We start from the raw sequence: 12,443 nt of genomic DNA, 5'->3' as shown, positions 1-12,443 counted from the left end.
TTCTCATCTGTCTTCACTGTTGAAGACGCAGGGCAGATTCCTTCTCCTGAACAGAGATTTTGGAGAGGGGAAAATGAGGAACTGAGGCAAATAGTGGTAACAAGGCAGGAAGTCCTAGAACGTCTAGACAAACTGCAAACTAACAAGTCACAAGGACCAGACGGTATTCATCCTAGAGTTCTTCAAGAACTCAAATGGGAAATTGCTGAACTTCTAACAAAGATATGTAGTATGTCCCTTCGATCAGCCTCTGTACCAGAGGACTGGAGAATGGCCAATGTAACACCATTTATAAAAAAAGGTTCCAGGGGGGACCCAGAAAATTACAGGTCAGTTAGCTTAATGTCTGTCCGGGTAAATAGGTGGAAAGCATTGATCTGTGTTGGGACCGGTTCTTTTCAACCTGTTCATCAGTGACCGGGAGTTGGGGTTAAACAGTAAAGTAGCCAATTTTGCAGATGTCACTGAATTATTTAGGGTGGTTAAAACAAAATAGGACTGTGAAGAGCTCCAGAAGGATTTCTACATACTGGAAGAATGGGCATTAAAATGGCAAATGAGTTTCAATGTGAGTAAGTGTAAAGTGATGCATATTGGAGCAAAAAATCCCAACTTCACATATACGCTGATGGGATCTGTGCTGGTAGCGACAGAACAAGAAAGGGATCTTGGGGTGGAAGTGGATAGTTCAATGAAGATGTCAACCCAGTGTGCGGCTGCTGTAAAAAAGGCAAATTCCATGCTGGCCATAATTAGACGAGGAATAGAGAATAAAACTGCTGATATCATACTGCCCTTGTACAAATCTATGGTGAGACCACACTTGGAATACTGTGTACAGTTCTGGTCACCACACCTAAAAAAAGGATATTACAGAGCTTGAGAAGGTGCAGAAAAGAGCAACCAAAATGATTAGGGGACTAGAGCAACTGTCCTATGGGGAGCAGTTAGGACGCTTAGGGCTGTTTAGTTTGGAAAGAAGGCAGCTAAGAGGAGACATGATAGAGGTTTATAAAATAATGCATGGATTGGAGAGAGTGGACAGGGAGATGTTTTTCTCCCTCTCCCATAATACTAGAACATAGGGTCATCTGCTAAATCTGGAGGGTGAGAGATTCAAAACAGATAAAAGGAAGTATTTTTTCACACAACACATAGTAAAATTGTGGAACTCCCTGCCCCAGGATGTGGTGATGGCTGCCAGCTTGGAGGGCTTTAAGAGGGGAGTGGACATGTTCATGGAGGAAAGGGGTATTCATGGCTATTAGTTGGAATGGTCATGCTGCATACCTGTTCTCTCTAGTATCAGAGGAGCATGCCTATTATTTTGGGTGCCGTGGAACACGGGCAGGATGGTCCTGCTGCAGTCGTCTTGTTTGGGGGCTTCCTAGAGGCACCTGGTTGGCCACTGTATGAGCAGACTGCTGGACTTGATGGGCCTTGGTCTGATCCAGCAGAGCCTTTCTTATGCTCTTGGGGCTGAGCCTGAGGAGGGCGTGGTTTGGGGAGGTGAGGGACTTCAGTGCCCTAGAGTACAATTGCCAAAATGGCCATTTTTTCCAGGTGAACTGATCCCTATCGGCTGGAGATCAGTTGTAATAGCAGGAGATCTCCAGCTTGTACCTGGAGGTTGGCAACCCTAGGTGCACAAGATTCTGAAAAGGGAAAGAGAGAATTTGTGCAATCTGTCCTGAGAAATCTGAGAGTCTTATCTTTTTAGGAAACATAAACATGTATAAAACATTACCTAGAAAGATATAAAAGATACATACCCTCAAAAAAGAGGGGTTGTAATATGTTTATAATGCAATCCAGGCAGTATTAAACAGGGAATAATGCCATCCAAAACGTAGTTGCACCCTTCAAAATCAGTTGCAACCAATGGGTTTAGGAAGGGCATCTATCTGTTTAGGACAGCACCGTAAGCCCCCTTGATTTAAATGGAAAGGCACACTTGTTAAATCTCTCCTTTTGAAACTAGCGTTAGCTGAATCGTATCCATGATTTAAAGCGGAACGATTTAATTTCGTGTTTACTCTTCCATTAAAATCAGAGGACCTCAAATGCTGGCTGGATTGTATCCTGAATTTCATTGTATCCCACACTAAAGTTAGAATCATAGAGTTGGAAGGGACCACCAGGGCCATCTAGTCCAGCCCCCTGCCCAACCCAGGAAATCCAAAACTACCTCCCTCCACACCCCCAGCAATCCCTACTCCATGCCCAGAAGATGGCCAAGGTGCCCTCCCTCTCATGATCTGCCTAAGGTCACAGAATCAGCATTGCTGACAGATGGCCATCTAGCCTCTGCTTAAAAACCTCCAGGGAAGGAGAGCTTACCGCCTCCCGAGGAAGCCTGTTCCACTGAGGAACCTCTCTAACTGTTAGAAGGTTCCTCCTAATGTCTAGACGGAAACTCTTTGGATTTAATTTCAACCGGTTGGTTCTGGTCCAACCTTCTGGGGCAACAGAAAACAACTCGGCACCCTCCTCTCTATGACAGTCCTTCAAGTACTTGAAGTTTTATGGGCTCTTGTTTTAATGTAGAGCCCGCAGAACTGGGAGCCCCTTCTGAGTAAATATCCCTTAGACACGAAATAGTTTTGAAACCCGATTTTTAACAAAGGTTCGGGAGTGTTTAGTCGGTTCTTTTAAAACCACACCGGGTCCATTTCTAGCCCTTCTTCTGTTTAACATCTGGGGTTTTTTCCCTGTCAAGTGTTATAAGTGCTCAAAACGGAACCTGGGTTTCTGCATCAAACCCCCCTCCCCAAAATTAACTCAACACGTGTCAAGGTCTTAGAAAATACTTAACCCCCCCCCCAAAAAAGTGGAGGAAATTATACTTCAACCAAAGTTCATGGTTTCTTTTGCTTTGCTTTTCTTTGCTTTTTCTAAAGCCACCCTGCTGAATTAGTTTCCGCATCTGGTTCGGAGTTACTGATTCGAGCAATTAAGCCTTTCTTTAATTAGCGAGAGGAGGCTTCTTCGTTTGTTGTCGTGTTGTTGTTTTTTTGTTCGGCAAAATGGTTAAGGGCAAAACCCTCGTCTCCGGGAAAAAAAAGAAGGAGAAGAAGAAACGTCGTTTAACAGCAGGTAGGGAATAAGCAAGATCACTTCCTAAAGTGCTTTTCCAATGCCATAAATCGCCAAACCGCCGTTTTCGAGACTCGTTGGACGGAGTCAATGAGGTCTCCATCTGCACGGGTGCATTTTAAACTTCCCTAAATTCCCCTAAATTGTTTCTCTCTGTGTGTCTTTTTTTTATTATTTCAAGGGATGGTTGAGTCACATATCGCTTCGAGGAGCCATAAGGGGAGAACTTATTTCCAGTCTGTTTCGGTCGCAAGAGGACTTATTGGCGAGAGGGTTTTTTTTTGGGGGGGGGGTTGTTTTTATCCAACAGAGCAGAACGCCGGTGTGTTCCAAGGTTATTTTGGGTTTGTTAAACGTTTGGAATAATACCGGTGAGTTAAAAAAAAAAAAAAACCAAGTCTTAGGCGGAGGAGGGAGATGCCCGCAGGAGAAAAGTCTTAAAACGAAATGCTTTCGACTGGAGGTCTGGGCTACCGGTTAGGGTTGCTCTGGACTGAAACCAGCCTGCCTTAGGTGAATGGTAATGAATAACTAACTTATATGTTTCTCTCCGGCGAGGAGAAAGGAGTGGGCTGGGGGTGGGGAAAGGTACTGTCGGGTGCAGTCAAGATCAAAGGTTTTTCACGGTGCAATCCTAACCAGAGTCACTCCAGTCTAAGCCCATTGATTTCAATAGGCTGCGACTGGAGCAACACTGTGTAGGATTGAATGGTTAAGCCTCCCACCCGCCTCCCTTAACGCGCTTTGCAAAGCGCACGCGGTTGCAGGCACCTCCGTTCCTCTCTAGCACGGCGTTTTAATGAAGGCACGGGCACGATCCGTCCCCAGGGGAGCATTTTAAACCCCTATGGGCTTTCGGCAGGCGAGTTCAGCAGGGTCTTCAGTCGCTTCCGCTGAAATTAACAGGACTTCGCCTAACTCTGGCTGGGTGGAAATCCAGATTTACTGATCTGTTCATAATGTAGGCCTCCTCCAAGTTTGCCGTAACCTCTCTCCCACCCCCTCCTTTTTTGACATTTTCAGGATATGTTGGCTTAGGTTAAAACCGAAACGAGGGCCTGCATCAATGAACAGGAAGTCCGAATCGAGAGGCGTGGGACTTGGACGTGATGCGGTGGTTTCCCGGGAGTAACCTTCTCGGCTCTGGGTTGTCTTTCCGGCATCGTCTGGCTTTACGGAGCGAAGCAGACCAGAAATTTGCAGCCGGAGACGACTGATATTGAGAAGAAAACCCCACCGAGGCCAAGGGGACTTACTCCCAAGTAAGTGTAGATAAGGGTATCGACCTCAAACATTTTGTCGATTAAATAAGAGCCATGCAAAAATTTCTGGCGCAGCTTCTGTTCCTTGGGTGGCCAGGAGAACTTAACCGTTTAGAAAAAGGAAACCAGCCAAGAAAGAGAAGCTGTTCCTTCCGTCTCCACTTTTCTTTCTCCCGCCTGATCTCCCTTTTTCATTCACACCAAGACTGGTTGGTTCCGGGGGGAGACGTTTAAACCCTTCCCCTGGAAAGGAGTGGGGTATTGGAGGCGTTCAGCTTTGTCTGGATCGTGTCCTGGCGTCTTTCTGACCCGGGACGGTGCCGGACAGTTTAACCCTGCCCGGGAAACCGTCAAAAATAGCCATCGGTTTGAAAACAATGGGCAGGACCGTTCAAGGAAATCAAGGCTTAAAAAAGATCCGTGTTCGTGTAAACGGATACGGTTAAAAAAGACCAAAGGAGAGAAACAAACCATCATCAACTCTTATTTATCAGGTGATGGTATTAAGATATAATAGGTGGGGTTCGTTTGCTTTTGGTAGGACAGTGAAAAGTAAGATCTGATACGTTAAAAATAATAATAATGAAGCAAGACTATAAAGAGGCTGCCTTCCACACACTCTCCCCTTCCTCCCAGGAAAAAGATAGTACATCCCAAATGGAATTCCACTTTAGGCTTTCTTATTGGTTCTATTTCTGTGCGAAAATTTCCTTTAGTGGGGCCCGGGAGAAGGAGGGAACGCGCCGGCGAGGGGCTCTCTTTCTCAAAACTCAAAAATAAGCCGTTCAGAGGGGAAATGTGCGTCTAGAGAACCGCAAATCCAATGCAAAACCTCCCATGCATAAATGGCCTTTGATTTTGAACCGGCGCGATCCGACGCGGCTCTACCCTTGGGCCATGGCCGCTCAACCCAACGGGAAGGTCGCCCTTCACTTGAGCTTGGGGTAGGATCCCTGCCTTTCCCCTCGGCCGCTTCTTTGTCCGCTCGGCCTGGTTTCCCTGGTGGAGACCCAGCACCTCCGTCCGACCGCTGTCCTCTCCTTACATTGAGCCACGACCGGCTTTCTTAAGAGTTAGAATCGCTTTCCCTTCTCCACTTGCAGTGAAGGACGGTGCGCCCTACGTTCCCTTGGCGTTGAGTAGCGAAGCAGGAGAGACTTTTTAGAAGAGGAAATAAGCAGGAAGGCAATTTTTTAAAAAGGGGGGGGTGCCTGTCTTGGAAGAGCTAAGGAGGCACAGATTTCCAAGGAGCGCAGGTGTTCGCTATTCCAAAGGAGGTTTTTTTTGGGGGGGGGGTGGTTGCGCTGCTCTGGTGCATTTGAAGTGGGGCTCGCAAGCGAGATATTCCCGCTAGGCGAGGTAGGCCTTTGGCGATCTGCTCTTCGGCAGACCGAGCCAAGATGTAATCCAGCCGGGCCCCACACCTCCCCGGCATATTTAAGAACCGGGGGGGGGCTTTAAATAGAAGTTCGGTTGTCAGCGAGAATTCGGTTCCTTCTTCTGTCTTGGAGGAATGAAGGCAGCCTTCCCTCCTCCTCATTCCAGCTCGCTTATCAATCATGCACTAAATGACTGCAAGTCGTTTTTAATCGCGCCTATGGTTGATACTCCGGTTGACCTACTTACGCGCCAGTTATTTTAAGCCTCTCCGCAGAGACAACCTCGAAGGTCGACAGAGACACTCCTTTTCTCAGCCCAACCACTTGTTACCTGTGAGAAACCCAAGTTTCTCTTCGGCTTTCTAAGGGAAACAATCCTCTCTTCTCCCACGACCCCTTATTTCTCTGTTATCCCTTCACTCTCCCCACACTATTTTTTTAAAAAAAGATAAATGAATTATGTACTCGAAAGAATCAACCTGTGTAGAAAAAAAATAACGCTTTCTCTTTCCATCTAAAATTCATCTTTACCTGTTCAGATCACCCCCTTTCCTAACGCTCTTCCTGCCCTGTCGAAAGAAAGAAAGAAAGAAAGAAAGAAAGAAAGAAAGAAAGAAAGAAAGAAAGACAGACATTGGTTTTTGTAGGTTATCTTTCTCCCCAGGTTACCCACCTTGTGAAGTTTTATCGCGTTGAGGTAGGTCTAGTGATGGAGCTTTGGGCAAGACATTTTTCTCTTCCTCTTCTTCCTCCTCCTCCTCCTCTTCTGGTCTTCCTTTGCTCCCTCCTGGTCCGTACCTCGGTTTCAGTAGGATCGACGCCTCGTAATTTCTTTTCTCGGCAAAGTCCGAAGGCGAAGGGCTACCTCCGAGTAGATTCCCGTTAGGAGCGGCGGAAGTCAATTCTTCGCAAGGTGGCGGCGGCGAGAAGATGGTTAACCCAGGCTGCGGAAGGGCCCGGGAGGCGAGGTTTGGCGGGGGAGGTCCTCCTTGGCGAACCGAGAAAGGCGGTTCTTTCATCTCCAGCCCGGGGAGAGGCGAAACGTCTGGCTGGGGGGCCGGAGGAAATTTGCCCGCCTCGAACTCCAGGCAAGAAGGCGCCTGTTCTTTGCGCCTCGACGCGTACAGGCACGAAGACGTGAGCTTGGGCGCAAGGAATTCATGGTGAGGGTGGCTTCTCCAGCCCGGGTGGTGGAAAGGGGGCGGAAGGAAGCGCAGCCCGGACTGGTGGCTATCCATGTCCCTGCCCCATAGAACCACCAGCCCCAACCTCAAGTTGAAGGGAGATCGGGAGTGGGGAGCAGACCAAAAGCCAGTTATTAATATTGGGGGGGGGGGGAGTCGCAGAAACGCTGCGAGGATTAAAAAAAACCCCTCCAGGCAAAAGCTTGGGGGGGAATGCATATACCGACCGACTCTCTATCGTGTGCGTGGGGGAGAGGGAGACTGTTGAAGGGGGAAAGGCTCTGGCAATGGACTTATCTGTTAGAAAATGCGTCGGCCGAGCCACTTCCGGCGGGCTAGCCAATCCCAGATGGACATGGCTTCTATGGACATCCCCTGGTGTCAATTTTAATGGCAAACTTTAGTGGTTTGCAGAGGGTTTTTTTTTTTTTTTTTTTTTTAAAGAAAGAAATCTTCGGCCCAGACATCTGTAGGTTCCCGTTCACCCCCTCCTCCCTCCCCATCCGACAGATCATGCGTCTTTAATGAAAAGCCCTTAAATCGTGGCAAGTGCGAATGATAATTCATAATAATACATTTCACACGATCCTCGTTCGAATCCTGCTCGTCATAACAATTGGCTCACTGTTAGGGTTTTCCATTTCGCCTGCGCGAGGAGGGGGGGGTCGCTAGTTACAGAGAGAAGGCCGAGGAAGGGGGGATTCGGCAGAAAGAGGGTCTCTCTCGCTGGCATGGGGGGGGGGGGGTCCTCGGCCTGTTTTTTAACGCCAGGAAGCAACTCTTCAGTTTGCGCAACGGGAACTCCGCGGGCATCCCCTGGGCTCGGTTCCGAAGGCGCACAAGGAACCACGCGGTCCGTTGGGGACGAGAGAGACCCCCCCCTTGGGCTTCAGGCCAGCAGGCGTCCGAGTCCTCCTGCCCTCCGGCCTGGAAGCGCCGAGGAGCCTTTCGTGGCCAGATGAATCATGCAGCCGCAGAGAAGAGGGAATCGTTGGAGGAATGCAGGACGCGATTTAAAGCCCACTTGGGGTGGAGGGCGGGGGGGGTGGTGGAGGGAATTCGTAACCGGTGACACTGAAGTCGCACCTATGGGCGGTGTTATGTGCCTCGGGTGAGCAGAGAGAGAGAGCTTGACCTGGCCTTAAGAGACGGGATTGGTTTTAAGAGGCCAGGACCACACGCTTCCACCGCCAGACGACACCACAGAGTACCTGCCTGATTTCGACTGGGCTTTGCCTAACATTTTTCTAAAATTCCGGATTAACTATTGCTATATTTAACCCACATTCTCATTCATTAATTCATCCTCTCTCACACTCTCTCTGTGTGTATACACAGAACCTGGGAAGATCCAAGTTATAAAAAGCCCTCTAGAGACAGGACAATGAATATATATATACCCACTCTTTTGTCTCTAGAGGGCTTTTAGAACCTGAATGCTCCCAGCAAGACCTAGTTATTTGCAGTTTAATTAACGGAGCCCCGACACCTCGTTTGGTTCCCTGGTTTCTTTGTTCTGCAAAAAGCTGAGCCAGATCGCCATCAATATATATGATCAACATCGAACTGGAAACGAGAGTTGGGAGGAAATGGAGAGCTGTGAATGGATCGAGTCACCACCTTAAAAACATTTCAACCACGGTTCTCTCAACACAGGTAGGGACGGGTTTGCTAGCCTGCCACGTGCGGACCGCGACACATACCGATATGCAGGAGAAGGCCACAACGAGAAAAATCCTGCGATGATCTATACACGGTTCTACTCAGGGCTGGTTCATGAGCCTTAATCCAATGAAAGTGCTTTTAGGATTACACCGAAGAGCATGTACCCAACAGTACAAAGAGCATCTACCTGAGGATTGTGCACAACAAGATACACACACACCTAAAGCAGCATCCACAAATGTGTGTAAAGAGATTGCAGGCACTCTTTATAAAGGTTTCCTTGCTATCAGGCCAAAAACATGGGCGGCCTATTGAGAAACTCCATGAATAGTAAACCTTTTGGGAAGCGTACTCTGAGGTCGGATCACAATTCCATAGCTTGGTCATGCTGTCCTTCCACTGTCTACGCCTTGAGAAAACCATTTTTGTAACCATGCACATGCAGCCAGTCCTTTGGTAGACAGTCTTGAACCTCTGGAGAACTTTCCAGCAACCTCATGAGAAAAACTTTACTTGCCGATTCTAGGCAAACTTTTAGAGGGATGGGGGGAGCCAGTTATATTGTGGCCGATAAGACTTGCTTTTACAGAGATCTAGCGGGAAGGTTTTCTAAACCAGGACTACAGAGGGGGATAAGAAACGGGATGTATCCTCAAATGCCTAGAAGACTTAGATATAGCTGAACTGGGCTACAAATAAGTATAACACTTGCCTCAACTGGAGCCCGGGGAGAATCACATTCAGTTCAAAAACGGGCTGCCCGACCATTTAATAGTCAATAGGGTAATATACCTTTATTGGGATCTACTAAAGCACCAGAAGGAAAAACAGACAAGAAAAACGAAACGAATTGAGGTGGAAGAGTCTGCCCAAGTATGAAAATTGTTGCTTTATATTACTATGTGATATTTTAGTTGGTAATTTTTAGTGGGATGGTAAAGCTAGAAAGCAGATCCTGGGCAACGTTAAAAGCCAGCAAATTGTCCAGTGTAGTTGCAGATTTCCTCCGTGGGCATTTTTCTTTTCAGGCGGGGGCATGTCTTGAACTAGGCCTGCTTCTCTCTTTCCCCCCCCCCGCCCCAATCCGACTTCAATTCAAGGTCGGAAAGGGATGGGAAATCCCAGATCACGCCTTGCCCCCACCCATCCTTCAGCGGGAAGTTCTCCTGCGCAAGCTCCATCCAAAGAAACCCCCACGGTGGTGCTCCTGCTCAACGCCTTTCTTTAAAGCGAAGCTTCTCTTCAGGTCCTTCTTCGGCTTTCTTGGGACCCACCGGACGGATGGAAAACCTCCAGCGACCGGCTAGCCGCTAGTCAAAAGAGGATAAAGCTAGGGTGGCGTTTTCTCTGGTTTACCCCAACTGAAATGAAGAGCGAAGTACCTGGGCCCGGCCACTAACCCGATTTAACAGTAAGAACAATTAAAGGTCAAAAGCACAGAAAGTTCAAAGACATCAGTTGATGCAAGAATCCATGAGAACGTTTCTTTGTTTTCTCTGGGGATCACCCATTAACAAAAATTAAGCCAGCTATCTTCCCCGGATTGGAAGGAAAGTTTCTAAATTCGGCGCTCCTTCCTGTATATAAGGTACGGTGTGGTTCGGTGGTGGCAGGTTTGGACGGGGTTGGGTTTGCATTCCGTCCACACACACCCCTCCCCCAATCCTAAACCTATGTGCGATTTAATTTGCTTCCAAGGAAGCGGCTTTAGGATTTCAGCCTTCGTTATGAAATAGAATAAGACACACGAGACATTTAAGAACATTGAGCATCTCCTATGCAATCTCCCAGTGCCAGATTTCAGTTGCTGAGCAAAAAAACCCCGATATTTCTCTAGAAGGGGCTGCCGATAGAGACACCCTTTATGCATGGGAGGTTTTGCCTTGGATTTGTCACTCTCTAGATGCAGATTTTCCCCATCCAAATTCTCAAAACTGAACCATAAGCCCCCATGCAGAGTTTTGAGAATTCCGTTGGGGAAAATATGCATCTAGAGAGCGGCAAATCCAAGGCAAAACCTCCCATGCATAAGACCCATTTTGGTTCAAGAGCAGGATGGGAGGATTCTCCTCTGCAAGCTCCCACCGAAATGAAACAGAGTGAAGCAAGAGAAGGGCTGTGTTCATTGATTCCGAATGGACTTGCACAGGAGACCTTCTCGGAGGATCATGCCCCAAAATCAGAAATTGCAGAAGGGAAGACAAGGGACTGACATGTTTCGATGCCTCTTCCTAAAATTGCCGTTCTCTCTCCGCTCTTGCATCCGCCAATGCGTGCGCAAGGCAACAGGCGTCTTGTTCACGCACTTAACATTTGTTTAAATCACTGGGCCCACAGAGTTGACTATTTGGAGCAATTTCCAAACCAGAATCTGGACAAGTCCCACTAGAACATTATCAGTACACCAGCATTCATTTGATCCTCTCCCACCTTGGCCCTTACTTTCCTTCTTTCTCGGTTATTTTGCTCTTAGAAGCAAAGCCCCTGTCAAAATCAGATAGAGGAAATCTAATCATTCTGATAGAGTTAATATTTGGCTGCTATAAGACATTTTATAAAACCCTGGCCTTGCAATGAAGTACATTTGTATATTGTTAAACAAAGAGCATTATTTCTTGATATATCCATGTACACATGCACAATATAGACAGACATCCCTCTTTTACCAAACCCTTTTTGTCTCCGAAATTAGTTACCCACCCTTTTGTTTAAAAAAAGGGGGGAGGGGGAAACGAACTTGCCTTTTGGGTTCCTCCTCAAATTTGGCTAGTACATGTTGAGTGAAACAGGCGCAGCGCAATATTACATTTTTGCACCTAGGAACTTAGGGTGAAAACGCATGGGGGGTTTTGCCTTGGATTTGCTGCTCTCTATCTGAATCTCAAAACTCTGCGTGGGGGCTTATTTTTTTAGTTTTGAGAATTTGGCTGGGGAAAATGTGCATTTAGAGAGTGGCAAATCCAAGACAAAAACCTCCCATGCATTTAAGATGCTTCCCAGTTTCATTCACAGATATTCCCTCCTTCACTGACCCTCCACTATGGATGCAATAAAGGCAGGGTATTATTTTATAAAACCTTCAGACAAAATTACTGCAGTGCTTTAAAAGTTAGATCTGATATACGCGTTTCAGCATTCCCTCCCCCACCCCCAAACCTTGAAAGGATGAAACTGCAGAGGAGGTTCCAGTTTTCTGTTCTTGAATTTTGCTTCACTGTTGAGTAGAACAGATTTGTCAGGGAGAGGTGGAGATAGAGAAATGATATTCTGACTAGCCCACACAGCAGGGATTTCATCCTCGAGACATCTGGAAATGTGGCTTTGGGAATGGTGGTGAAGGGTATGGTCCCAAAATGCAAGGGCATCTCTAGAATAAGAGTGGCTACTGGTTGATCCATTCCATTTTTAAAAAGCAAGCAAGGAAAGGAGAATGCCTGCTCCCCCCCCAAAAAAAATGCCACAAAAGAGGTTCCATAAAAGTCTTGTTCTTCTTTTTAAAAAAAAAAAAAAAAAAGTTGAATTAGCTGGTTTGAGGGGGAAGAAAGAAAAGACCGGAAACTCATTCACACACAAACCTACTCACCCAGACACAAAACAAGGACAACTTTAAAGAGAGGAGATCGTAAGCTCTTCTCTCCTTGGTCTCCAGACTTCCCCCTCAAAAGGTTTTATGGGGTTTCCCCCCCTGTGCATTGTCAAAGTCTCATACATCTCTGAAGAAAACTTTCCCCCCTCCTTTGCTCTGTTGTGCTCAAGCAAGAGCTAAACTTGGGCCACTTCTTTCCCCCTCCTTTATTTTACTATCTCTGCTGTATAAACACCAGGATTGTAGGCTGAAGGAAAAAAGAAGAAAAGGC

At 47.1% G+C, this 12,443-nt stretch overlaps 1 protein-coding gene across 1 annotated transcript in view; it reads right to left on the bottom strand.

Annotated features, from left to right (window-relative positions):
• Window positions 1–6,975, bottom strand: part of HOXB9 (homeobox B9) — a 43,053-nt gene extending 36,078 nt beyond the window's left edge. The window contains exon 1 of the mRNA XM_056863960.1: window positions 6,411–6,975. Coding sequence (XP_056719938.1) covers window positions 6,411–6,975 — 565 coding nt within the window. The remainder of the gene's footprint in view (window positions 1–6,410) is intronic.
• Between the last annotated feature and the right edge of the window lie 5,468 nt (window positions 6,976–12,443).

This window comes from Euleptes europaea, chromosome 18 (assembly GCF_029931775.1).
Source record: "Euleptes europaea isolate rEulEur1 chromosome 18, rEulEur1.hap1, whole genome shotgun sequence".
Taxonomy (NCBI): Eukaryota; Metazoa; Chordata; class Lepidosauria; order Squamata; family Sphaerodactylidae; genus Euleptes; species Euleptes europaea.
This window is presented reverse-complemented; position numbering and strand designations above follow the sequence as displayed.